Consider the following 27,879-nt stretch of genomic DNA (forward strand, 5'->3'; position numbering starts at 1 on the left):
TTTGCACCTTATTTTACCTCATCTGATCTCTTCCTATTCACTGTCCCTATCAGAGTAAGAGCATTATGCTTGTTTACTGCCTCTTTCTGTTTTAATTTTAAATTTGACCTGACATAAGCTGTTCCTTTATGTACTGGAGGGGAAAAAAATCAAAGTCATATGGTATTATCTTTCACTTTCCTTGCACCATCTGGATTCCTGGAGCTGGAGCTGAAAACTGTCAGCATCTCTTGATGCAAAGCAAATAGACTTAGCTAAAAGGGAAGTTCAAGCTGGAGAATCATCCTGTCAAAAGTTTAGAGCAGCTCAACACTGGAGGAAGGAAATCATCATCTGTCAGAAGGGGCCATAGCTTTAGGTACCTAATGCTTTCCTTTAAAGATTAGTCTCATATTCACGATTTCTGTGGAAATCAGGTTTTGGTTCTATTGAAATTTATTTTTGGTCTACTGTTGGCAAAGCTTGCGTTCCAAGCAAGAGGAAAAGGTCTAGTCTTTCATATCTGGACTTCCTTAATTTCAGAAAACTACAAGAAGGGGTTTTTTACTCCATGGTTCACCCTGGCAATAACAAAATTGAAAGCCATATGATTTTATGGCACTCATAATACAGGTTAATTCTAGGTCATTCTGAACTCTACAGAATGCAATGAACAATCTACATAATCATGTAGATTATTTACCTCTTAAATGCCTTGAATTAAGGCATTAAATAATCAAAATAAACTAACACTGTCATGCAACAAAGCATTTGAAATGCCTTATGATTTTGGCTTTTCTGTAGGATCATAAGCACTGAAAAAAATGGAGTTCAGTAGTAATATTTATTCTTTACCCCTAAGAAAAATCCTACTTGAAACTCTAAGGACACACTGAAAAGTAAACTTGTGTCACATGGGATTGAGTGTTCATTCCAAATAATGATCATTATACTAGTCTAGAATATTACTTGTTATTTTATGTTCTTGGCAATTAGTATATCTCATTTAAAATATTTATTTTTCCTTTTGGCTGAGTTTCTCTACAACACTGGAACAGTTGTCTTAAAAATGATGGTCTCTTGGGCAAAATAAATTAAGTCTTGGAATTATGTAAAGACTTTTAACTGAAGATGAAGTTTCAAAACAGTCTTTGTGCAAAAAATAAAACTCACTTTCCCCCTTCAACTCATCTTTCTACCTACTGCTTCTCTGGTCTTTTTCTCTTTACATCAAACATATACTCTCTTTCTTTCTGACTGGAAGTCTTCCAAAGTTTGGGGGGAAGTCTTACAGGAAACCCTTCCAAAACATATGTAGAACTTGTTCTTCCTGTGCAGATAAAACCCCCAGATGTTTTTAAATTCAAACTATCTGAAACTGGAAGGCTGTAATTGGTTTGGGGCACTTTTTAATTAAAACACAGAATTTTGATGGTTATTTTTCACATTATGATTTGCATCAAGGATTTTGCTTCACTGTACATATTTCTTCCAGCAGGTTCCAGATTTATCTTAGTTTAAATGTTTATTTGATCCTGAGGTTTCCTTATCAGATTATCAGATGGAAATCAGTGCAGTATATGCCTTTCAGGAAGTTTTCTGTATGGTTTTCATTTGAAAACATCTGTCTTTTGAGTTACAAAATTAATCCCGAAGAAAAGACCTATACATGTAAGATACAATTTAAATTCTTTCCCAGATATAGGCTTAGATTTTTCTGGTGTCCTGAAGTCTAATTGCATGCTTTATGAATCTAATTTTTTCTTGTGTGACTATTGATATACCACATAAATGGAATCTTAGAATTATGCCAATTAATAGATTAGAATTTTATAGAAGTGCAATATCACAAGTTAATTGAGCAATGACTAAAATCATTAGCTATAATTAACTTCACATTTCTTTCTGGTTTTCTTCCCTCAGGGAGCATACATCAGACTCCTGGCCTTTTATTATTAACATTATTAAATTATTTGTTCTTTCATTGATTTCCTGGGAAGTCAACCCACCCTGTTAAGCAGAGATTTCTTTTGGGGTAGCAAGGAGCAGAGAGGAGCAAAAGCAATCAAGCCAGCAACATACTGTCAGTAATATTCCTATCATTATTTGAAGTGTGTTGCAAAGAGAAGCTGCTGAGTTACTGTCCTAGTGTGGAGTTTGGTGGTTTCATGTATTGCATGTACAATTGTTATTGTTAAATAATGAAAATAATAATTTCCATAGTTTCTAGACTATGTTGAAATCCTGCTCAACAAGGAGACACGCAGGGGTAGATGATTATCAGCTTTAGGACCTAACTAACACTTGCTGACTTCAAGTTTTCAGCACATCTTTTACACTATTCTGCCACGTTTTGGGAAATGCTCAGGTTTCAATGAGACAAACATAGAAATGAATACTATCAAATCAGAGGGTAGTTTTTAATCCAGAGGCATCTACAGATGCTGTCAGGGATGCTAAAGGTGTGGCTAGCATCCTGTGTGCATTCAAAAAGGGCTTTAAAAATAATGTTAACATACCCAAAAATGAAGGCATTGGGAGAAGGATGAGTAACTCAAAGTATGTGTTTCTGTTTCTTTTCTTCTCCCTGAACAGACTTTTTACTCCCTGACTTCCACAGAAGGTAAGTACTACTGTTTCCACTCTTTCAGTAACAAAAATTAGTGGAATTAAAGTCAGTACTCCTAAGAAGGGTAAATATTAACTTTCCATCTTTCCCAGGAGCTATTAAAAATCTTCTTATGCTATGAGCCTAACTAAATTACTGTGCAAAATATTATTTTTTTAGGCATGTAAGCCATGAAGTATGAAGAATTTTTGCATAAATATATCTGAGGATTACCCTGGATTCAGAAGGTACAGTACTGCTCAAGAGGTAGGAAGCTCAATTTTTCTTTTCAATGCTACTATATGACATGCTGTATCTGAGAATATGTACTGTGAAACAGTATTATTCAGGATTGAAATGAGATTTTACTCAATGGCAAGAAATTTATTCAAAGGCAAGAAATTAAAGGTTTAGAAAATAAGATTTAATAGGCAAGCAAACATTTCAATCAATGTCAAAATATTCCTCTTTGTATATACAGAGTAAGAAAATTCACATATATATATATTTATAAAAGAAAATAAAAATATTTCTGAAATATTTTATAAATATCTAAAATCCAAGAAGTTAAAAATCTGTACTTCCTTTTACGACATACAACGAATTAAGTTGCACATATTTAACATTTCATAAGAGAAAGGTAATTCTTAACTCCCTATGGCTACATTTGTGATTTGGATTCCTGAACTGAATTCCTGGTCTGAAGAATTCAAGATGCAAATAGGTAGGCACGACAGTGAAAATAATAACAAACTAAGTCAGATCAACTAAACTATGCTTGGAGTATGTAGATCAGAACAACCAGAATGAAAAAAGTGGCCCCTACTACTAAAAAATAATTAAAAAAACCCTTCAGAGCAGTATATTTATTCTACTAAATAAAAACTGTTAATAGTGCTTATAGAATCAGAATAGTGTGGTAACATCTTCCCACAACAGATTTTCTCATCTATCCCTTCATTATTAGGATGCAAATGTTTGAACATTGTCACTGATCTAGAAACAATACTAATCTTTTTTCCCCTGAAATTACTCTTTTCAAAAATTTTCTATTGAAGAAAAGCCAAAATTAATTAGCCCAAAACAATTATTTATCTCTTTGATGATGTAAAAGGTGCTTGGCCAAATTGGTGAAAATGAATTCCTTGGGATGCTGTGATCTTCATAACTTCTCCATTTAGAGTATCATCTTCAATTATTGTTATCAATCCTTCAGCAATTATTGATGGGCTGAAAAAAAAAAAGTTATTTCAGAGTTATGATATAATAGAACATGTAAAAAGGACAAGAAACTCGATGTAAATCTATATATCTGAAAATGTAAAAAAATGGTATTTGAACAAATTTATTTTGAGGAATAGCAGAGGTGGTATGAGTGTTTCAGGAGAGATATGTATTCTCCTCAATCAGGACATACATCTAAAGTGGCTACTTTACAAATCATCATTTGTTTGCTCTAGTTTCTGATAAATGCCTGTGGACATCCATCTGCCACTGGGCTTCCTATCAAACTTTTCTCTGTCAGGGAAATGGACAGAAGTAATCCTTACACAATCCTCTGCAGCTCTTTGCTGTTGATTTATCCTTCTGTAGCAGAGCTGACATACAAATTAGCATAAAGAATAATTTCACATGCATTTTGCTGTGGTCAATAGGTGCAAAATATTTTACATAAAGAAAATTATGGGTGAAACAACACGGTCATACAATTTCCTTTGTGCAGAAGCATCTTGCAAGCTAATTGTAGGAAGCTAAGCAAGTGTTAAAAAATGTGACTATGCTTGCCATGTTCTCACAGTCTGTCCAAGCTGTCTGCTTTTGGCCTTTGTTGGCAAGACTGCAGTGGGCCAGGTAACTCTTTGATCTGATCCATCGTGGCTGCTGTTGTGGTCTTAATCAGTTTTGTCAGTTCATGGTCTATCTTGGTTCACTTGACAATTTTGTGAAAATTCTGTGCAAATTATGTACCCTGTATCTCACAACAAGTTTGATTAAACAAATTCATGAGGGAACACCAAAGGCTATTAAAAACTAAAAGAACTATATTTAACTTGCTAATTTGATTTGGACTTTGCTGGGAAATGGGAATGGATAAAGGGATATATCACTGTGCAGATGGTGCTCTTAAAATAGGCTTAGATCTCTGCCATTTTTTTTTCCTTTCTATACAGATAACCCTTTTGATAGTCTTTTATCTGAGGCAGTATTTCCCTTTTGTTTAATTTTGCTGAAAGTGTTTCTTTGTTCTTCATTAACAAAATGCAAAACCCCCATTGTATCTGACTTGACTTACTCCATCACGCCATAGTACCGCATCATATTTTTTATCTCATCCTTGTATGAATAGTATTGTCCCATATTCTCTTCTTTATCTATTGACTGAAGAATTGGTGTGTTGACAAATCCTGGACAAATTGTGTTCAGTCTCACACCGTAGTTTTCCATGTTAGCAGCTAACTAGAAAAGAGAAAGGGGTAGTAGGCATTTGTCATCAACATTTTCAGACAGTATTTGTAAGCAAGAGATTTACCACAAAGTAATTTTCAGTCTTGCTAAGTAAGGAGATTGTGTTACTACTGATTATTTTAACAACAAAGTTTGAAGCACATTTTGTCTAGTAATCATACTAGATTACTGGGAAAAAAAAAGCATTTCTTTTGTCAGGAGAATAATTCTATGTGAAATCAGAACTCTTCCCATGAAGCTGCTTTTTTTCCTAATACTTTTTGTTCTTAGTGCTCTTTAGCATGTCATTGACAGTGTTCTAGGGTAATGATATAAATAACTCTTCTAAGCAAAAACAAGAAAGGTTTTCCCAAATGTATGCTCTGGATCTTATAGGAGCTTTTTTATTAAAAGAAAACTCTGAAAGAAATAAAATAATCTTTAAGATACTATATTAAGATACCTTCCTCACATCAACAAAAATACAGTATGTTCTCTATCCCTACAGCTGTAATGCTAAACCTTTCTACTTGCTCTGTTGTCCCTGCCAAGGCATGAATCTATCACTGAGCATCTCCACTGGAAAGTCCCTGTGAACTGATTTTTTTTCAGGAAGCAGATCGGGAACATGATGCAAGAAAGAAGCACAAGTTGTTCTGGGAGAGGTAGGACCCCTTGTTTGTGGTTCTACCAAAGTGTGCATGTAGCAAGGAAGTCTGATCAACATCCAGGTATGAGTTGGATGAACTGGATGAGGTGTAAGGTATCAGACCTGCCCAACACCAGGCTGTAGTGCCTTTCCTGGTAAAGATTGCAGTTCGCCATGTTTATTCTTTTTTTCCTCAGCATTCTCATGTTCCTTAAAGACAGTATTTCCTCTAATTTACGTTTGAGCTTAGATGTGACATTTATATTTCTAATGAGAAAACAAAAATGGGAAACTAGGTTTCATGCTCTTGATATGTTAATATGATATATGCAATACTTATCCACACTATTCTCTTTATGTTAATCTGAAAAAGGAGCTATTTATGTTGGGATTGGTGCATAAAATAGATTGATAGAGTGTAACTCCAGGTGCATAAAATAGATGGATAGAGTGTAATTTCAGGTGTTTAATTCTGGAAATCAGACTGGAAATCTTATGTGAGCAGATTATCTTTAACATTAATCTATTAAAGTGTAATTGTATTTTCTCCAAGTTGTTTTATTACACTGTTTACTCAATCTAACTAGAAAGTTTTGGAGTTAGAGGCTGAAACTTATAATATGGTCATCTTACATGCCCCATCCTGGATGTGTCATTTTTCATTTTTACTGTATTAAGAGTCAGTAAGAATAAATAATGATCTGTTCAAGTAACTCTTTTACACTTCAGTGCCTACTTATCATTAAAAAAGTCATTGACCTGACTTAGAAACAAGGAAACCAAAATGACTGGGACAGGGTTCTGAAAAAAGAGTTTTAAAACTTGGATTAGGATTTTGCTTTTGGACTCCTCTCACTGTCCTTAAATTACTCTGCAACATCTTTCTTCTATGTTCTCCAAACCTCAAATTGGTCATAAACACACAGATGCCGTACTTATTCCATCTTCGGACTCCCTTTGTGAAAGGAGGGAACCTCCACTGCTTCACACACTTTGTTTTCTTTCATAAAATTAATTCCAGTTGTATGGCTATAGAGGAGGAACATGAAAAATGTAAGCATGTTCCCGAGGAGCTCACGACACCCTGGGAAATGCATACTTACTGCTATGGACCGTGTGAATCCAATGACACCGTGCTTTGTAGCACAGTACACAGGCTGGAATGCAGCAGGCATGAGTCCTTTAAAATAAAAAGGTAGCTGAATGAAGATGTGCATACTCCTATTTTATGATTACCTTAAACACACATATAGATCTACGGTGTAAAAAACTTTTTTCAGAGATGCAACAAAATGGATTAGTAGGCATATGTAAATTATATTCTGTAATCTGGGATAGGCTAAGGAAAAAAAAAAGATGAATAAAAATGTGCAGGCAAAAGAAGAGTAAGAAAAAAATATAACTTTTAAAAGGAAAAGTTGTATCTATGAAGTATGACAAAATAGAGGACACAATCTGGAAGAAAACACTCAAGAATGAGATTTTTGAGGCATCTATGAATCAGTAAAGTATTCAAAGTATACTGAGGAGCAAAGTCTTTTAGGTGGGCTTTGATATCTAATGTATGAACTGGATACCTGCAATCATTTCCAGTGTGGGAATAGGAGAATCAAAATAAACATTTTCTGCTAACACTGTAAACCTTTATGGTCTGAGTGGGAGAGCACAAAATTTTTATTTGTTTTAGAGAAAGAAGAGACAACAGAGGTTTTGGAAGAAAACTAAGAACTTAATTCTGGTAAGACTGAGTAGATGGCAAAAAGCTAGTCAAGAAGAAATGACAGACCATGAGCATATATTAATTTCTGCCAATTATGCCAACAATTTCTAATATACAATGAAAGCTGAACCGGACCAAATGGATGCTGTAGTTCCACCTGAAAATTAGGCCCTTATGAATAGCAAACTTCAGCCTGTCTGAAAGCTAGAGGATAAAATGTTTTCCTGAATGTGCTACTGTAAAACAGGATAGTAATTTTAATGCCTTAATGTTTGATTCTAATGGAAATAATCCAAAATAATAGCTCATTTTTTTTTTATCTTTCATACTTTAGATCTTAAGGTGATACTTTCAAGAAGGGGTGTGACTTACCTCAGTGGAGATGAAGAATTCGCTCTCTAGCTCTAAGTATGGATTTGCCAGAAAAATTACATATGCCAGACTTGCATGGGCTCTTTGTGCTGGGATCTATTTTGTCTGATGGAAAGAACTTTATAAGAGAGCCCAAAGCTCTAATTACCAACCTGACAGCTTCAAGGTTTTATCTTGATTTAAATGCTACCTTGATGATCCTGTGAAAGCAGAACTGTTCAGTACTGGGAAAGGAAGAACTTAACCTATTGTCTGGTTTCCCTTTTAAAATTGTATTTATTTGCTTAGCTTGGACTAATGTGCTATGCTTCTGCTTAAGAACTCACTTTATGAAAGGGCTTTTGTACTGTCTCCTGTGGGTTGTGATCACAAGAAATGCTTAATATTCTTCTGTTTATTGACTTTTGATGATCACCATTCTTCAGATTATTGGAAACATTGGAATATTGGCACATTAGAAATAATACAATACTATTTTTAAAAAAACCCAAACTTTCAAGGACTTTTACACGCTTGAAATAAAGGAAATTCTAACCAGACTGCAGCTAACAGAAATAAAACAGATGAAGTCTACTGGGACACACAGAGAAAGAATTTAGAAGTAATTTTATTTTTATTTTTTAACCACAGTAAGAAAAATCACCTTTTACTTGAGAGGGAGGAGAAACAAAGTAAAGAAATAAACAAAGGAAGGGCGCAGCTCACAATAATGAGGTGGAATAAGGCTCAAAGACTTACTTAAATGCCAAAGACAGCAGGAATAACTAGGCAGGAAGAATAACTAGGCAGGAAGAGAGGAACTAGTAGAATTTTTGGGGTTTTTTTTGAAAACCAGTTCTTTCCTAATTGAAATCAATATCTTGGCTGAAGTGGAGAACCAAGAAAAAATCATCTCACTTTTGGATAAAGCATCTAAGACTAGTTTTAGCATTCCTCACATAAAACAATAACAGTCCTGTGTCACTTTTGTTCCTGAGTTCAGTACTCAGAACCCCATTGAGGGCTTTCCAGCTCAGAGCCACTTCCCCACCCTAGGAAGAGCTGGGCCTCTGTTGGTGGCATGTCCCAGGGACCCTCCTAAAGTATTTTATGATGAGCCACTGTGTCACATTGAGTCTGCTCTGCCCACATATTTATTCAACCAGTGAGCAGAGATGAGTTCCTAACATGTTAGTTAGGGCATTCATTTGTTAGAAAATCTGGATTCTATTTGCTGCTGCCATGAATATTTAATTATCTTATGCAAAGCAGAATGGCAGTGAAACAGACTAGAGACCATTATGCACAAAATAATGGGGAGAAGAAGAGGAGGTGTTCCAATGGATGGTGATAGGTCAGGGTACTTCTGGAAAGTGATACATTTGGGTTTTAATCTCTCTTAGACGGGGAGGAGGGGGCTGCTGCTATGGCTAGATTTTTCTCTCTCTAGATGTTGCTGCATGGTGAATTGAAAATGACTTTGTGATGACTCAAGATGCTCTTTGGTTTAGCAAAACAAGTTCAAGCAGACCAACAATAATCCTGTGCTGCAGTGTTAACTGCTCTGTTTTATTTTTCTCAGTTCCTGGCAGGCTGAGAGAGACAGTTCTTGCCCTTGCTTATATTCTACTCTCCTTGCTGGTGTCAAGAGCACTCTACCATTGAAGACATGGTGTCAGGTGTCTCAGTACAACTCCTTATTTGTCATGATCAAGTATCAAAAACCACATCCTGAGAAATTAATACTGGAGGTGGAGAATTCTATCAATATGTTTGAATTGTATCAGTAGGCTTTGCTGAAACCAGTATTTCCTTTCATTCCACTTTGATGAAACGAAAGAACTTTGATAAAAACAGAATTAAGCATTTTTCCCCAGTTACGCTCTCCCATTGAACGTTGCCCTCAGAGATTTGAGTAAGTTCCTTTCTTTGAATAAGATTTATTAGCCTTTTTAGTTTTAAGCTGGACTTTGAGAAAACCTTTCTGGTTTTCTCTCTGCATGCCTCCATGATATCATTTTAGTCTTCCTGAGTCCCAAAACAAAGGTGCAACAGAAATCCTAGGAAAAATTCTAAGCTGTGATATAGTGAAGTCTGAAGGGAATAGCTTCTAATTCTTGTTAACCTCATTCTGGCAGATTCTGCTGAGCATTTTGCTTTTCACAAAGGGGAGGGACCAGAAGCTCTGTCATGATGCTCAGGCCTCAGTTGTACAGCCATTGACATTTCTGGTCCCCTGTATCCCTGTGACAGAGTCCTTGCTTGTAACCATTTCTTGTAATACATATAGGATCTGGTCCTAAAAAAGCTTTTTTGCTGTGACAGGCACTTTAAGTATCTCTCATAGCTGAAGCTTTCAATAAAGGGAAGGCAAATCAGTCGTTTGAGGAATCTGAATGTTTGAAGTTGAGTGCAATCAAACTGATGTGGCTGTGCAGCAGAAAGGCATCCAGATTCACTACACATTGAACAGCCTCTCAAAAAAAGTAGCATGATGCTATACTAAAAAATTGTAACATTTTTTAAGCCCTCTGTAAATACTCTGACTTTTTTTTTTTGTCTGCTAAAATACAGACAGATACAAATTCATTTTCACAGAAAACCTTCTTCAAAATACAAAAGCCATCAAAACAAAAGTGTGTGCCATACTTGAATTCCTTTTGCCCTTTTACCCTTTGCAAAAAGAGTACAGGTACCAGCCACCTAAAGGTAAAAGACCATGTTAATTTAAGTTTAATAATTTAAATAGCCTCTTGAGTTAAATTTAGTTTTTTATGCTTTCTCAGTTTCTTTTAACTATTCCATTAAAGGCAATTAAAGGTACCATGTGTGGATGTGTGGCTCACTAGAGAAGAAATTTTAGAATATTTTATTACTTGAATTTGAAAATTAGGTCTATTCCAACGAAAAAACCTGCAATCATTGAAATTGTTTTTTATGGAGCCAAATTTGAAATAAAACACATTTCTCATTATCTTAGTTTAGCAGAATTACTTCTTCTTGATATGAATGCAGAAATCAAATAAAATTAAATTTTGCAGCTTTGAGACATAGTTGAGTGCCTGCTGCATGGGATCACATATTTCTGTCCCTCTTTTAAGTCCTGTCTGGGGTCAAGACTAAAGAAAGGAAGACTCGTTACTGGATAGACAGGCTCTGCCTTTGATCCAGCTCAATGAAACACTTTTAAGCATCCATTTCACAGAAATAATTTTGCTAGTATTAATTAATGGGTGTTTGGAAATGTAATACTGTAAGGCTTGATTCTGTCTCTAGTCCAAATCACTGGCAAAATTCCCATGGTGATGTACTGATTAATATTAATGTAGCTAATTAATGTGCAAAGGAAATATTATTGAATTTTATATAAGCACTAGGTACAACTCTTCTTGTTGCTCAAAAAGACATGGGAAGGTTTCCTGTCTGTATGTTACAGAGTACTTGGGCAGTGGGGATCAAAACCACTCAGAAGTTTAATGATCAACAGAAGCTAGCTCTGAGAAAACACTTGAAGGGGATGTTAAGCAAGCCACTGGAAGTTTGTCTTTCATATATGCAATAAACTGCAGGACTTAGACCTTCAAACTGAAAAGGAGAATTACAATCACAAAGCACGAATAGTAGTAAGTACAAAAGCAATAAAAATTAGTATACGTTAGCTTTTAAAGTGTGTTTTTCCTTATGACCTTGGAAACAATTGTTAAACACAAGCCATGTAAAACCAAGCAAAGCAGAGAAACTGTTGTTTGTCTTAACAAAGAGAACAGCCAGGTTTTTAGGTCTTAAAACCAAAATAATTTTGTGTTCATTTGAGACTAGTTAGAAAAGGAATCAAACCACTTGCTAGCCCTACCCTTTCTTAAGCACTGCCTTGGGCATTGGTGTCTCTGTGAACATGTTTAATATTTTACTTGTGTTGATGACCTCTTGCACTGCAACAGCAGTTTCCTTCAGGTTAATTTGGACCCAATACAATGTCCATTTCAGCCTATAGAGACAAACTTACTGGTGTCAGCAGGCAATGTGTCAGGCAGTATGGAAAATGCTGACTTAAAGGTACATGGAGTCTTTTAATAAGACTCCATGTCTTGGACATGTGTGCATGCATTAAGTCAGATCTTCAAGATCCATATGCATTATGTCAGTAGGGTGACCTGGACATTTAATCTTAAAAGCTAAGGTCTACAGGAGAACTTAAACTACTCACCCATGCACTCTTGCTTAAGCTTGGTAAAATATGAGTGTTAATTTTATGACTCCTCAAGTACAGGTAGATCACAGCTGAAAGGACTTGGAACACAGAGTGGGTGTGTGAAAAACTTTGTTAATAAACTAGGTACAGTCTAGCCTAGAGAGGTTCCTACATTTGTGTTCCTCTGGAATTGAATGGAGGAATTTATGTCAGGCTCAAGGTTTTAAATGCAAGACTGATAGGTTAGGAAAATTACATTTTTTTATATTGAACTGTGTTTAAAAAAGCAAATTAAATTTGTGGTTGTTTGATATTCCTTCTATTGCTATGATGAAAACCAGTTCAAAATATTTCTAAACAGGAAAGGGCCATAAAAAGAAGAAAAAGTAAGACTGATCAGTATGATTAAGAAAAAAACACAGAAGAAGAAGAAAACACAGCAGAAATTGTTTATGCAGAAAATTTTCTCACCTGCCAAGGATGATATATTAATGATCACTCCTCCATCACCTCCATTTCCTTTTCTCATGTATTCTATGCCAAGGTAGGTTCCTCTGATCACAGATGTCTGGTATAGAGAGGAAGGAATTATTGAAGATACTCAAAGATTATTTGAAAGTATTCAAAATATTTTACTGAATTATTGATGTTATTCAAAAATATATATTGTGCTTCTACAAACTGGAACTTGCTTTTATTGTAGTGCTTAGAACCTGCATTGCTTTACTAGAGATCTTATTTATATTTTGAAGTTTTTAAGCACAGAGACACTCCACAGTATTGCAACTCAATAACTTCAGAAGCACAACTGCAATAAATAGAAGTAATAGCAGTTTACATATTTCTCTCAATGAGATATAAATAAAAAAACTAAAATATTGAAATGTGAAATAAGAGCTATGAAGGAAATGAAACAAAAAGTAAATAATTTATAGGTGAAACACATACCTTATCCAAAAATATAAGTGGCAGATGAACTGATCTAAATCCCATTGTTTTTGTTGAGATAGCCTGTTCTATATTATAAAAAAATGTACTGACTGTATCTGAAGATAACATTAACACTTAAAACTTCATTAGGCTCAAGTCAAAAGAAATTCACACTTTTTAGGATTAAGTACCATGATATAGTCCTGGTCCCAAGATATGAAAAATGTGTATTATTTTCTGACTAAAGTTAAAGGAGTTTTACCATTCCTCTCAAATGAAGGTTAGCCCACACAGGCAAATACAGAGAAGGTAAAAATGGCATTCTAAGATGTTAGCATAATATGAGATGTTAGCATAATATTAGCTGTGATTTTTACAAACATTTTTTTTTTTAAGACAGAACTTCAAGGAAAAAATTTTCTGAGACTTGTATTTTGATTCCTTAAAATCTGTTTTTGAACCCTACTGCAGTCAGAAATTCTGCTGAGATTCCTCTCACTGAGCTTCAGGCTTTTAAACTGAGATGTCCAAAGACACACCAAGCCTTGGGTTACCAGCCTGCTGGGGGAATCAGGAGAGAGTTTCTCTCAGAAAGTCACTTTACCTGAGAGTGAAACGAATAGTAAGAAAAAGGCAGCAGACATGGTTCCTGGTGGAAGATAACTTTAGAGAAACATAAATTTCTCTAAATTTACTGCATTAGTGATGAGTTCCATAACTATTTACCATTTTTTTTTTAATCTCTCTGTAAGAATTTCATATTTGCTTTACAATTTCTCCTTAAAACGGCCAAATACATTGAGATACACTTTTAGACTTTTGGAAATATTATATCAGCTTTTAAATGAGAACTTCATTTGTAATTTGTGACTGTTTAGTGCTATTTATTGACTCAAATAAATTAAGATGTCCAAAAGGTGAAGTGTGCATGATTATTTCAATATTTTTGACCAGAGAAGGTCTGCAGAATAATGGAGACAGAAATTTCCCATAAGAAAACCAGAGTAAAGAATCTGTATTTGGCTAAAACCTAAGAGATAGTGACTAGAGAAACTGGGGAGAAGAAAGAGAAAAGCTTTTAAAATCAGAATGTCAACTATTTTTCTGTCACTATCTAAATTCCCAAAGCAAAATTGGAATAATCTGGAGATGGGTATTATATTTCATTTTCACTAGCTGATATTTTAGACACGAATGGTACAAAATATAAAGTAGTACTACTAATTCATTTTCAGTTATTCTTCATGCTTTTCTGGTTTTAATAGGAATCAGATTTGGAAGAATGCATGTCCTACTTTATTAATATCACTGGTTTATTTTTTATTTAACATGAGGCTGCCCATTGACAGAGTTACAACAACCAGAGACCTCATTACCAAGTTTGCTTTGGAATCTTGATAATTAATCATTTTTTCTCATTTTCTATAGTTTCAGTGCTTAATGAGATATTTTTATATAATAATATATTTTCAGAATATCTATTTCCTGGAATAGTGCAAAACTTCACAAAATATGAATATTTCAAAACTCTGAAATAATATTTTAAATCTTTCTTAAACAAAAAATTCCTTTTTTTTCCCTTGAAAGTCTTGTTTAAGCAATCATTTTTTAAGAATTATTTTGATTAATTTAAAAAGGATGCTGTTGATTAAATGCTTTAACAGAAACTTTCCAAAGAATTGTCTTCAATGTCTTGTTGCATACCAGACTAAATCAGATTTCTTTCACATGTCCTGGAAAGTAGCAGAGTCCTTATAAAGGTTGATCTATTCCTGTTTAATTGTCACATATAAATTTGATTTATTTAAACCAAGATTGTTAATGTACAGTAGTGTTGCTATAAGATATACTTATTCTGAACTTATTGGCACCTCAACCAAAATTAGATTTGGACTTAAGAGTGGAGTGGTTTTTTTCTAATATATATATATATATCTATATATGTATGAGAGGCTGTACAGAAGATATTTGAGGAAGAAAGGGGTTAATGATGTCTTTGGAGAGCAGGTGCAGGTCCTGTCATGCCCTGGAGCAGTGGCTCAGCCTGCTGAGCAGAAAAGGAGAATTCCACTTAGGATGATTAGAGAAAATAAATCAGTTGAAGAAGGAAGTAGCTTGGGGCTCCTTGAAGGCTTTTCAGTTCCTTCTAATTCAGAGATAATAGAGCTAGATGAGTCCTTGGCCAAACCACAATTTTAAACCAAGAAAACAGTGGGTAGCTTGGCTGTCCAATCAAAATTACTGTACTGTTCTTTTTCTCCCTCTGGAATCCATTAGCTTAGTACTTCTTCACGAGGCTGGAGACATGTTCTCCTTTACATAAAGGCATTGTGAGAGGTGGTCTTCAAGTGAAATGCAGACTTCCATCTGGATATTGCCCCTTACACCAGCTATAGCCTTGTAACCCTTACCTGTGATCCTTGCAAAACCCTCACTAAGTGTGGCTGATCTTGGGTCAAATGGCTATTTATGATGTTTGGGCTGATAAAATACAGAATTATTTTGCAGGTAAACTCTGAAGCACATACCCAGGGTGAGAAGAATCTGCCTGCACTCTCAGCAGATGGCACTTTTCTTCTATTGTGTGTTGGATTTCTCATTCTCTTGAAAGAATCTATCTCTCTCCAATCCTCTCAAAATTTATGTTTTCTGAATGCAGCTTTTTGGTTTTAGGTTATGATGAAAATATCTGTCATTTCCTTTCAATTAAATGAAAGAAACTAAAAGTATTTTCAGATTGTGCAGTTCCCCAATCATATGTTTAATCTTAATAATTCAATCCCAGGTTCTAACCAACAATAATTTATAGATTATCTATTAAATAAAAATTCTGCAAAAATCAAATTTAAAATTACCTAATAAAAAAAATTGTCTGACCCAGCTTAAGATGAAAATATGCTGGGAGACTTTGTACAGGAAGGCATTTTAGAGCTGAATTTTTTATGATTCCTTTGTTTACAACTGCATTTAACTCAAGGGATATTTTTCATAAATATGTCAAGAACAAAGAGTATCAAAGTAGTCAGCCTTATAACTAAATGTAGGTAAATCAAAAATTGATACAGCTGATTCTTAATTATTTTTCTTTTTTTTAATCCTGGCTATGGAAAACTAGTATCCTTGAAGTCAGAAAAGAATCTAAATTACTGTTCTTCTAGATGTTGAAAAGCATGATATCTCAGCAACACTGCTGTTTATTTTCTTACCAAAATACAGTGTTTTACTACAGCACATCATGAGAACAGGCCATTAAGGTGCACTGGAGGTCTGAGTATGCTCTCAAGGGAGGAAATTTTACTCTTCAACTGCCAGCAGAAAATTTAGGATTCTTTAAATAAGGTTAAAGTGGTGAGTGTGGGAATATGTCATAGCATTACGTTACATAAATTACAGATTTAAATTAGAGGAGATCAGATGTGCTGAAGTATCATACAGTAATAAACCTAATATGGTATCTGACATCATGGTAAACATTGCAAAATAATTGTGCAAATACTCAAAATATTTGCAGTTGCTTTTGAGAATAAGGTATCTGTAATCAGTAACTTATTTAATGATTTCTTAAATAGCAATTTAGTTGCCAGTGTCAAAATCAGAACTAAAACTTACAAAATCTTTGATTCTTCAAATTTCTATGTGTCCTTTGGCTGTATAGATTTTATTCTATCATTCTAAAAAAAAATCATATATTGAAATTCTGATTCTAATTAGGCTCAGCATCTTCAGTAGAGCGCTAAATAATTTTTTCCACCTTTAGGAACCAATGTCAGCCAATGTGTACAATGTTCTTGTATTCCAACATTATATCTGTCAATTTTTATACTTTGTGTTTCATTTTAGATTTATCTATTAAAAAAAAAAGGTGTTTTTTTGGTGATGGTGCCCAGGACATCATTAATCATCATCGTTTTCAAGTGACAATGGCTTTGAAAGTAACTGAGTACACAGTGCTTTTTTTTCCTAGTGTTTCAGGGCAGCTGTTCCAACTGACATAGTTTCTCACACCTATTAAATAAGGTTTTGCTTGCCACCACTTGTCAGATACATCTGGTACTTCATGCTGAGAAAATACATCAGCATCTTCAGCGCTGAAGATGAGCACTATATTGATATCAAGATGATATGGTAATATGAGTTCCTGTGAGAAAACAAAATAGTAATCAGTCCTAACATTTTATGTAGGCTCCTGAACTAAGATATTTCAGTGCTTGGGGTACTGAATAAAAATGAAAGAGCCACTAACTTGTGGTTTCATAACGCAGGTTAGCACAGAGCTGGAATTTGACCCAAGATCATTTGCCTTTCATAGAGTGATGTTGTAAATCAACGACTATCTATAAGGAAACATTAAAAGTACTTTGTGAATTGTGTAAGATGAGCTTCAAAATTCTGAAACTAAAAGTGCTGCTTGTGATATCCATGATAAATTTTAGCATTTTGCTGTTGGAAAGGAAGGTGGGACTAATTTTTTTTTAATGTAGATTTTCTAGGAAGTGGACAAGTTGGAGCAAGCATGCAAGTTCCTTGGCATTCCTATGTATAGGTTAGTTTGATTGCTATATGAAATTAAATTTTAAGCTCTTGAGTATGAATTTCCAACTCAAACTGTGGAAAACAAGAAGTCTAGAGAGGAAGAGGCAGAAAGGAGAAAGGAATACATAGCAGGATTAGATGATTTGCTACAAATCAATAGCTCTTTTACAAGGTGGGAATGAAACACTATAGCTTTAGCTAAAGGGTGCAGATTCCTTTACTCCACTACCCCCGTTCAATACACCTCCACATTCCTGAAGGACATAGGAATAGTATTCCATTTTGATAGCTGGTCTTATGTTCTTAGTTTGAAATCTTTGCTTTTCATTATACTTCAACACTGGTTATTGTAAACATACATTAAAACCATAAGCTAAGAACTTCATTGACTTACTGTGCTATTAAGGTAACTGTGTCCTTCCTAGAACAATATAAACAGCAAAAATAATTATACCTAGAGGCTTCTTTATGTACTTAGAGGATTGATTCTTGTGCTACTAATTTCAAGGTGTCACTTCTCAATTTTTGGCCACATTTCCCCTTAGACACTTAGTCTTCTGACATCAAGTTATGCTGAAGAATATGCAAGTAACCCATTGAGGTAGCCACTGGTTGTCAGTAAACCAGCCACCTATGCCATTTCATCTACTACAGATAGCACTGCTTGTTTTGGTCTCTTTCTCTATTGCTGGCACAGAGAAATGATGCTTGCCTTTGTCACTCTTGTGGGACCTAGTGGTTATTTCCAGCTGCTGAATCCAGCTATATGTCCAGGTTACATTACTTTGGGGTGAAATTTCAGTTCTTAACATTTCTCCTGGTATGCTGAGAAAGGCCAGCAAGGTGTATGGAGCAGAAGAAGGTCACAGCATACTCCCATTTATAGCTGGCACAGTGGAACAGCCTTGTGATGATCATGATGCTGTTGTCACAAAAATAAATTCAATGAAACACTTCTGATGTTTCATTGTCTGAAACACCTAGTTACCCTTCTGTCTTCAGTTGAAACATTAATTGGCATTCTGAGAAATAGGTCCTTACTGATATGCAAACAATGATTTTGCAAGGTTTGCTAGTTTCTGGAACATGTATTTCACCATGAGCCATAGTGAACGGAGTCACACATAAATATACAGTGGTGCATTATCTTCTCTGTAGTTGCAATCTAAGTATTTTGATGTTGGTAGACTTCATTTTAGCAAAGGACTTTCTAAATTCATGGAAATTTGTTAATTTTGTCATTTATGGAAATAAACTGTGCAAACTCATTAAAAATGTAAAAATTTGGAATTGTTGCATATTTCTACATTTTGTCAAGTAATGAAGAATAAGACTGTCATGCACCTGAAGAAACTTTATGTGTACCTTTGAATTCTACTTACTTCTGGACAATGCTTAAATAATTGAACCCCAAATGACCGGGGTGTTTTGATGTGCCCAGCTTCTGGCCTGAAATATAGTTTTGCCAGAATGTGTTAAAATTGCAACATTATCACATAAAGAGGGGGTAGTTGTGATTTTGCTTTCAAATTTTTCAGAATTTCATTTGGGTAATTGGTTTAAATATATATATAAAATTAATTTTTTGTCATAATAAAACTGTAAGGTGGTCAAAATGCCACATAAAGTACTTCTAAACTTTTGATTCAGGTAATATTTAAAATGTAAGAATAGGTGATACCAGTACTGCTACATTTAACTGTATCCTGCAACCTATGTCAGTTTTCAGAAACTTCTGACATGAGCATAACAAGAGACCCTGTGGGTAATTTGGGGGATTGTCTTTAGTATAAAATGTTGTAAGTGCATTTATAATGACCAAAGACACTGTAATTATAATGGCCACTCTAATTAAAGTGGTTCCAGAAAGCCACATCAACACAAGATAAAATTATTGAAGCTTAGAACACCCAATTGTGTTTAAATAACATACATGTTCAAGGCTCGTAAAGATGTGGGCCCTTTTTTTGCTTTAGGGATTTGAAGAATAAAAAAAGTCAGATTATAAACTTTCTGGGTCCCTTAGGTATAAATTTTTACGAATGCAATAAAGATTGTCATGACGGAGGACTGTAGGTAGGACCCTTAATAAGAATTTATGTGTTATACACTATTGTATAACACATAAGCACATATTTTGTGCACAAATACGTGTGTGTGACAGACTGCACTGGTAATATCTCTTTAAAATGGAATTCTTGTATGGTTGCCAAATTCATTTTCTACGTGCCATAATAACAAGAGTGTATCTTTGTATGAGTTTCACTAGCTGAAACTTCTGATGATCAAGCTGATATGAATCAAGTAAACACCCTGAGATTTGGAGTTTTGAGGTGAGGAATAAATAGCATTGCTGGACTACTTAAGTGAAAAAAAATAGATGTATTAATAAAGTAACAAAAAGATGGATGTTTAGCACAAAATGTAGCAAAAAGGTGGAAAGCATTGCAATAGAAATATCATTTTAGTAGTCAATACTCCTTCCTACACCCCCTCCCTGGCTTTATCAAGTTGTCTTTTCTTGCTCTCAGGAAACTGTAACGAACACCAGTAGGAATTGTGTTTTACTCCATTTTCCTTCCAAATTAAGTCCCACTTTTTGAACCTTCTTCATGCTTTCTCAAGCAGTATTATCAGAGAACTTCCTTACACTCCTATAAAAACGTTCCTGAAGACCAACCGGTTCTGTGAACTGTTTTAGCCATAAAGAACACACCCCAGATGTGTTTGTTCTGATTTATCTTGGTCTGTACTGCTCTACTTTTGTACTTTGTACTTTAAACTGGGGCAGGGAATATTTGTTATATCAATATATAAATGAAATCACTAAGACAACTACTGGCATGTAGATGCTTTTTCCCCTTTAAAAATAAAAAAAATATATGCATGATGTGTATCACACATGTGTGGCTAGAGCATCTGTTTCTGTTCTTAGAAATAAAACAAAGAATACTTAAATTATCCTACAAGAGGGAAATCGAGACATTTTAAAAGAATGTATTTCATATATATTTTGCTCCTTTCTGCAAGAAACACAAAAGTATTTCATAGAACCAACCCATAGAAGATATTATATGCATCAGCTTTTTTTTTTTTTTTGGTTATAATTAAAAAACTAAAAAGTACAAAGCATTATATCTTGTTTTACAGAAATTACAGTAACTAGATAGAAATGCTTATGGAGATAAGTTGACTCGGTGTTAGGGAGAGAATAATCAAATCAATAGGTGAGTGGAGATATTTGGATCTTAGAGTAGCTTTGATTTAACCCACATAACTGTAATTCTACTCTGTTAGATCGTTTTAGATGTTCTTCCAGTCACCACCAGGTATTTAGAATTTGGAAATTTTCCAACATTCAACTCTGATTTACAAGGACATTTATGGTGAACTTGCATATACCATAATGTATAAACTTCATAATATTCTCTTAGGGAAAAAAAAAATAGGGGACTAATTTGATTGTTGAGCATGCAGGTTTCTAAAACTTGGATTGCAGATTTTCTGCTACTTGAGACCACTTATGGTCTGCTTCTGCTCAATTACTTTTAAAAAGAAAAAAGAAAAACAGAATCATAGAATTGTTTAGATTGGAAAAGAACCTTAAAAATCATCAAATACAACTCAGCCCAGAACTGCCAAATCCACCACTAAACCATGACCCCAAGCACCACATCTATAGGCCTTTTAAATACCTCCAGGGATGGTGAGTCAGCCACTTTGCTGTGCAGCCTGTTCCAGTGCTTGAAAACCATTTTGGCGAAGAAATCTCTCCTCATATCCAATCTAAACCTCCCCCAGCCCTTCTGACCATTTTCTCTTGTCCTATCACTTCTAACTTGGAAGAGGAGGCTGTCCCCTACCTCCTTACAACCTGCATTCAGATGACTGTAGGGTGATAAGGATCCTGTGAGCCTCCTTTTCTCCAGGTTAAACAACTTCATCTTCCTCAGCTGCTCCTCATAAGACCCTTCACTGCTTTGTTGCCCCTCTCTGGGCATGCTCCAGCACCTCAATGTCTTTCTTATAGTGAGGGGCCCAAACTGAACATGGGATTTGAGGTGCAGTCTCACCAGTGCTGACTACAGAGAGGCAATCCCTGTCCTGGTCCCACTGGCCACATTATTGCTGATCCAGGCCAGGGTGCCATTGGCCTTCCTGACCACAGCTGGCTCACGTTCAGCTGCTGTTGACCAGCACCCCCAGGCCCTTTCCCAACGGGCACCTTCTCAGCAACTCTGCCCCAAGCCTGAGGTGATGCATGGGGTTGTTGTGACCAAAGTGCAGGACTCAGCACTTCACCTTATTGCAGCTCAGACAATTGGCCTTGGCCCATCAATCCAGCCTGTTCACATCTACAGAGCCTTTACAGAGCCTTCTGATCCCTCAGCAGATCAACCCCCCACCTAGCTTGGTGTCTTCTGCAGTGTAGTAGGAGGTTGTTAACATCTTTTGTTTGATGCACTTGGCATCAGAAAATTATTAAGATATCACTCTGAGTGAGGATATTTACCTTGACAGCAAGCATCACAATCAAACATATTTCTCACATGGCCTTCAGTATTTCCAGTGATGACTAATTATCTGTGCTTGCAAATTTGACAGGTGAATGGCTGCCTACATTAACTTATATCTTGTGTTCAAACCAGGCACAAAAGTAAAAAGAAATAAGTCATCTAGAACACAGTCTTCTTTTACACTCAAGGGATCTGTACTAAGAGATACAGATGCTCCCTATCACTGAGGATGACAAACTACTGTTACTTCACAATATTAAGTTTCCTAATGTTTAAGTTTTGGGAACATTTTAGAAATTAATAAAGAGAAAGAAACATATGTACTTAAATCTTGATGAATACGTGAGGAATAGATACAAAAAAAACCCAAGAGAAAGGTGTTATGAAACTTAAATTTTTTTTTCATGTACCAATTTTCTCATTAATTTTTCTGTAACTTCTCACATATACAGCTTATGTTATTTGTCCTGGAGTTACTTTGTTAATTTGTTTTTTTGGAGGCATTAGGATTCAAAGATGGGTAGCTTTGTCCTTAAAATTATTGACAAAAACACACCTAATTTTCATATTCTGAGCTTTCTTTTCAAGAAAGGTCAGAATATGAAATGAGAAAAACAAAATTTCAAATGAGAAAACTCCACATTTTACTCTTCAAAGCTTCCTTTTGCTACTTTCTTTGCAGTAAGTATGATCATGGGGTGACTTGTTGAATCACCATTGAATTAGGACTTCACAGATGGTAGACTACAAGCTGAATTTCATTAGCCTAGAAATTCTATTAATGCTAGAAAGGTCATTCCTCGGAGCTTAGATGTCCTAGAGGTGTACTTGAAATTAAAAACTTTTCAGCTGAGAAAAAACCCACAGATATTGTGTTTTCATCGGACGAGATACCAGATAATATCAAAGAAGTGGTAACAGTTTGTTTGAAAATTAATTTTCCAGGCTTGTTGAATGTACTGGATTTTAGGGAGTATGTGCCCTTAAGTAGTGTGCTCCTACAAGTGATGATGATGAAATGGCCTGTGTTAAAACTCAGATTTTATGCTGGTATGGTTGGTGAGGAAAGTGTGGAGGTTTTGACTGAACAAATTTATTTGTAGTATCAACAAATGGCAACTCCAACTCTAATGCAGGCTAGCTGAGCCTCATAAGTAACTAAAATGTTCTAAAACATTCATATAAACAGACTGGCCTACTGTAGATGCAGCTCTACTGCCTCAGGCAGTCAATTCTTACACCTATTTGGAAATTAATTGGATTTTCTAGAAAGGGAATGTTGTCTGGTGATAAATAATCCAAGCACTTCTACACAGTGCTCTATATCTTGGCTAGACAATTTTAGGGACCCACCACACAGTTATGTGGTGATTGTTTCAATAGCTGCACTTACCAATCCAATCATTAATGTTCTATCATCTGGCAAAATCTGTACAAGCCACAGGTTGTTAACTGTATTCCAACATTAAATACTGAAATATAGACAGGAAAAAAGAGATAATGCTTACCAAGTTAACTTGTATAGTGCTTTCCCAGTCCTTCTCATTGTTCACTCCAGCATTATTAACCACAATGTCCAGCCTTCCAAAATGTTCAATTACTTTTTTGAAAGCACCTATAGTAAGATCCAAGAGTGACAATTCTTAGAACTTTGGAAAGTAATATATAAAAATACAATGCATGCATAAAAATAAATGGTTTATTAGTCTACCAAAATATCTTCCTTATTTTCTTAAACATCAGTGTGCAACATGCAGTTAAATACTTTATCTAACATGCAGCAACATTAGATAAATTTAGGGAAAGTGGAAGGATTAAGATAACATCGTTGCCTTTTCACTCAGTTTGATAGTCTGATAACAGGAGCTGTAAGTTCTTAGCACTTATACATTTGTATTAGATAGGATGTTGGCACCCCAATTATATACATTAAGCATTTATAGTTTGATTTGTAGCAGTTTGGTATAGCTAGTAAAGTCAAGATTTGACACCATCTATTTTGAATGAAAAGCAAAAGCTTCAAGTGTTCAGAAAAATTTTCTTAATTCAGTCCAAATTAAGACTAAGAACACAGTTTTTATTTAATAATAACTGACATGAATATTTCAACTACAAATAATTAATCTTGTTTAGATGTATCTATTTATGGATAAGTTGTTATATATCCTACTTGTCAGGTGACTTTAATACTGTGTTTCTCAAATTAAAGTCTTCCTTTTTTTCTGAGGATAAAAATAGTGACTTGTCGTCCAAAGAATTTCAAAATGAGAACTGGGAAACTTCCACAATGACATTGTGTTTTCCCAGGTGACAGTGTTAGAACTGAGATAAAAGATGTGTATAGAAAAACATGATGATGTCATAATGAGGAGCAAACTTCTCAAGCCTGGCTCTGCTTTGACAAGATGGATGAGATGACTTCCAGATGTTCATTCCAGACTAAGATGTTCCAGTACTGAGGACATTTTCTGACATGTATGCATATAACTTGCTTGTTTTCCCCTCCAAATATTGTTCCTCATTACTAAATATTTACTATTATGTAAACCAAGACACCACCTCCCCAATATTATTTTAAAAAATATTGTTTGGTATTTGATTCAAAATCAACAGTATTTCAGGTATACAAAAATTGCGCTCAGTAGGCCTTGATGAAATTACTTCACTGAAAGGTGGTCCCAGGAGCATCTTCCTTCTCTGATCCTTAGTGCTTGGACCTTCACATCAATCAGGTGCATAGCATCAGCTTGAAGATCTACCTTTTTCTGCAGCAGTTGCAGGGATTTACAAAGCTTTTCCTGCGCCAGCCTTTTCTTTGCCTCAATGCTTCAGGTCCATCATAATCATCATCTTGTGATCAAAAGAAGAGCTGGGCAGCTGATGGAACAGGTTTTATTTGTCCAGCTGCCTTTATTGTACAGATCTTTCTAATATTCTATACTACAATATTGTAATATTAATAAATCTTCTGGTTTGGCCTGTCTCCCTTTTTTTCTTTTGTTTGTTGCCAATTCAATCTCTGATTTCTCAACTCTTCAGTCACTTATCTTTCCAATTCTGCGTCATCAAGGGCTGAAATGAAAACCTTTGGCTTTATTAAAAGCAGAAGTGAGTATTTAACTTATTTTGAATGAGTAAAATAAATACAATTTGGTTCCTTATTTATCTTTCAAATTTTGGAAACTGGCTAATTCCCTTTTAAACCCTCTCTAAATAACATCTTTCCTAAGAAAGATGTTTCTGTTAAGAATTAGAATCTTCAAAAACCACCATGGAAAACTGTTATTTTGCCAATGATTTTTTAATTAAACTTACACAGACTTGACTAATTGTAGTTTTCTATTTTACATTTTGAGAAAAGACCAAATGCTTTTGCATATCTGTGTTTGGAATATTTCTGGTAAAAGTTTAACTGCCTACAGTAATCCCATCTATCACCCATCCACAAAAGGAAGAATTTTCTTGTAAATTCTTAGTGAAGTTGTCACCTACACATCAGTATAAGCTGATTTATTCCCCCCTCTTCAAACGTAGAATAATTCTGTGTTTGCATTGCACATTAATTAGTGCTTATGGAATTATAAAAAATTAAAAGCAGATGTTTGTTTGAAATATTGAGTGGGGAAGGAAAAATTAAGAGAAGGATTCACTTTAAAGGAAAGGTAAGAAAAACAATGCAAAGTCAGTACAAACACCAGTTATATATGAGCTTCTTAAATGTCCCTGGAAGGCAGTAGTAAGTATGGTGATGTTTCAAAAGTGGGATGAGATAGGAGATTTTTTGGGGGGATTAGGTGCAAGAACCACCAGAGAAAAAAGTTCAGGCAAGACTTGAAAGTAGATTAAGCAGATGACTTCTTGCCCATAAGCCTCATGTACTTAGAAATATTAGTTCTAGTACTGGGACTTCCTACTGTAAGGGCTAGAGTTAAAAAAAAAAAGGAACTTCATTCACATGCATGACCTTTAACATAAAGTACAGGACTTGATTCCTCTGATGAAACCTTTAAACCCTAAATGTGAAATTAATCTAAATTTGTAAAGTAGTAGCTTACAATTGCAAGTGGAAAAAGATGAAAATAAAACAACACCAAAACCAGGTCAGAATTCCCAAAGGATTGTGAGACACGATTGCAAATTTACAGTAAGAAACCTGCAGCAGGATTAATGCAATGATCAGAGAGGCATTAGCAGCAGCAGCAGCCTCCTGTTCTTGCTTTTTTCTTTGCAAGACCCACTTCCAATTTTATTCTGATTACTTTTTTCCTACTAACTTGGTTCCAAAAACTCCCTTGCTGACCTGTCCTACTCACTCCAGCTCCCGGTTCACACCCTGTTGGTCCTGCACTCGCCTGGCACCAAAGAAAGGAGGAGGTGTGGGAGACAAGGCACACTGAGTAACACCCACACAGCAGCACATGCTATTCCTACCCCTAGGATGCTTTTTTTTGCTCCTTACTCCTCCCACTTGGAGAAAATTCAATCAACCTAGCTGATAAAAACTTTGCTGATTACAGCAGATCCCAGATTTAAAGTACAGCATCTTTCTTACAAATAGGCAATGTAAAGCTATACAATTACGAATAATCATGCTATCTTGGAACAGTGGACAGTATGGCTGAATTCTGGAATAGCAGCAATGTTTTCTGAAATGGCTATGCTCAATGGTCACTGTTGAGAAAGTGACCAGTGAAGTGTAATGAACGAAAACAGACCCAAAATGTTCACATCGAGATGGCAGAAATGAATCTGGGGAAAGGGCACTGTCAAAAGAGATGTCAAAATCTGAATCTGAGTCACTACCTATGAATGTGCCATTTAATAATGAAACTTTGATGAAGTGATGTGCCTGTTATGAAATATTGTGAAGGTACATCAATGTTATATGATACTCAGTAGGGAACACTGTTTATCCACTAAGTGAAAACAGAAATGTAAATCATTCATGAGGGAAGCTGCTTCCATTCCATGTATCTGCAAAACGTGTGTGAAATGTTATCACCCTATAGTTAACCCCATGATGAAGTAGCATGCCAGTTTTTGCCAGTTCTTTTTTCAGCTGTGGCAGCACACAATGAAAGTAAATGCACTGCATGTAAAGAGCACTGCAACCCAGCACAGAATTTATTACTCCTGTGACGAGGGAATGCAGCTTGGAATCTGTACCGAAACCTCATAAAAAGCAAGTCTGAGCTTTAAAGTTTATATATATTACTCATAAAATAGCAATTATCTTCCGCAGAGGCTTTCATGCAAAAATATCACCCACAATACTCAACGGAATTAACTTCTTTGGCTTTCTGTTGTGCCAAGGAACAAAGTGAAATTATGGTAGCAATGCTGGTAGCAATATTTCCCATCTGCAGGTTCAGGAACAAATCGTTTTTGGGTCAGTGCCAGCAGCGATCGGGAGCAGGCTGTCCCGCAGAGCTCCCTCTCCGCGGAGCGCTTACGGGGGCTGCAGCCCGGGCGCAGCGCTCAGCGCTCACCTCCTACCTTTCAGCTGCTCCTGGTCCGTCACGTCGCACTGGATGAACAGCGTCCTCTGCGCTTCAAACTGCTCGTCCAGGGCCGCCTTGCTCTCCTGTCCGGCCTCGGAGTTGCGGTCCAGCAGGGCTACCTAAGCGGGGCGGGAGGAAAATGAGCGGCCGGCGGGAGGGCGGATGGACGGACGGACAGGTCGCCCGCCGAGCCGAGCTCCGGGGGCTGCCACCACCCCCCGCCCGTGGGTGCCGGCTGCAGGCAGAGGCGAGGGAAAAGGGAGGAGGCGCTTCCCGGGGCTTACCTTGGCGCCCTTGCCCAGCAGCGCCTGGACGAACGCGCGGCCGATGCCCTGCGCCCCGCCGGTGACCAGAGCCACCTTCCCATTGACGTGCATGGCCGCCGCGCTCCTGCCGCCGCTCCGCGCCCGCCGAGTCCCAGCAACCCAGCGCGGTGTCACCTGCCCGCTTTCCT

At 36.0% G+C, this 27,879-nt stretch overlaps 1 protein-coding gene and 1 long non-coding RNA gene across 3 annotated transcripts in view; one reads left to right on the forward strand and one right to left on the reverse strand.

The window, feature by feature from the left end:
- LOC139592363 (uncharacterized) overlaps positions 1–10,370 on the forward strand; it is a 26,989-nt gene extending 16,619 nt beyond the window's left edge. Inside the window, exons 2-5 of the long non-coding RNA XR_011679996.1 lie at positions 2,575–2,602; positions 2,768–2,854; positions 5,541–5,697; positions 7,736–10,370. This is a non-coding gene — a long non-coding RNA (uncharacterized lncRNA). The remainder of the gene's footprint in view (positions 1–2,574; positions 2,603–2,767; positions 2,855–5,540; positions 5,698–7,735) is intronic.
- On the reverse strand, positions 3,048–27,879 carry HPGD (15-hydroxyprostaglandin dehydrogenase). Of its 2 annotated transcripts, XM_071432099.1 has the most exons (7): positions 27,710–27,879; positions 27,421–27,544; positions 23,433–23,539; positions 12,416–12,512; positions 6,785–6,861; positions 4,881–5,044; positions 3,048–3,817 (listed from the first exon to the last, which is right to left on the reverse strand). In XM_071432099.1, exons 1-7 carry the CDS (start codon positions 27,800–27,802, stop codon positions 3,679–3,681), a joined length of 801 nt encoding a protein of 266 aa, XP_071288200.1. In that variant the 5' UTR covers positions 27,803–27,879; the 3' UTR covers positions 3,048–3,678. The 2 variants fall into 2 exon arrangements, with proteins under 2 accessions (XP_071288200.1, XP_071288201.1); XM_071432100.1 differs by lacking the exons at positions 3,048–3,817; positions 6,785–6,861 and having other exon boundaries at positions 4,905–5,044.

Source organism: Agelaius tricolor, unplaced genomic scaffold (assembly GCF_023055355.1).
Source record: "Agelaius tricolor isolate 1412-34295 unplaced genomic scaffold, bAgeTri1.0.p SCAF_8, whole genome shotgun sequence".
In the NCBI taxonomy this organism is placed as follows: domain Eukaryota; kingdom Metazoa; phylum Chordata; class Aves; order Passeriformes; family Icteridae; genus Agelaius; species Agelaius tricolor.

What these genes read in the sequence shown, in the direction of transcription:
- HPGD (XM_071432099.1), bottom strand. Translation starts at nt 27,802, where the DNA reads ATGCACGTCAATGGGAAGGTGGCTCTGGTCACCGGCGGGGCGCAGGGC. An exon ending in TAATATATCATCCTTGGCAG is followed by an intron (nt 6,862 to 12,415) that starts GTGAGAAAATTT and finishes TTTATTTTAAAG; the next exon opens with GACTCATGCCTGCTGCATTC. An exon ending in GATTCACACGGTCCATAGCA is followed by an intron (nt 5,045 to 6,784) that starts GTAAGTATGCAT and finishes TCTCTTTTCTAG; the next exon opens with TTAGCTGCTAACATGGAAAA.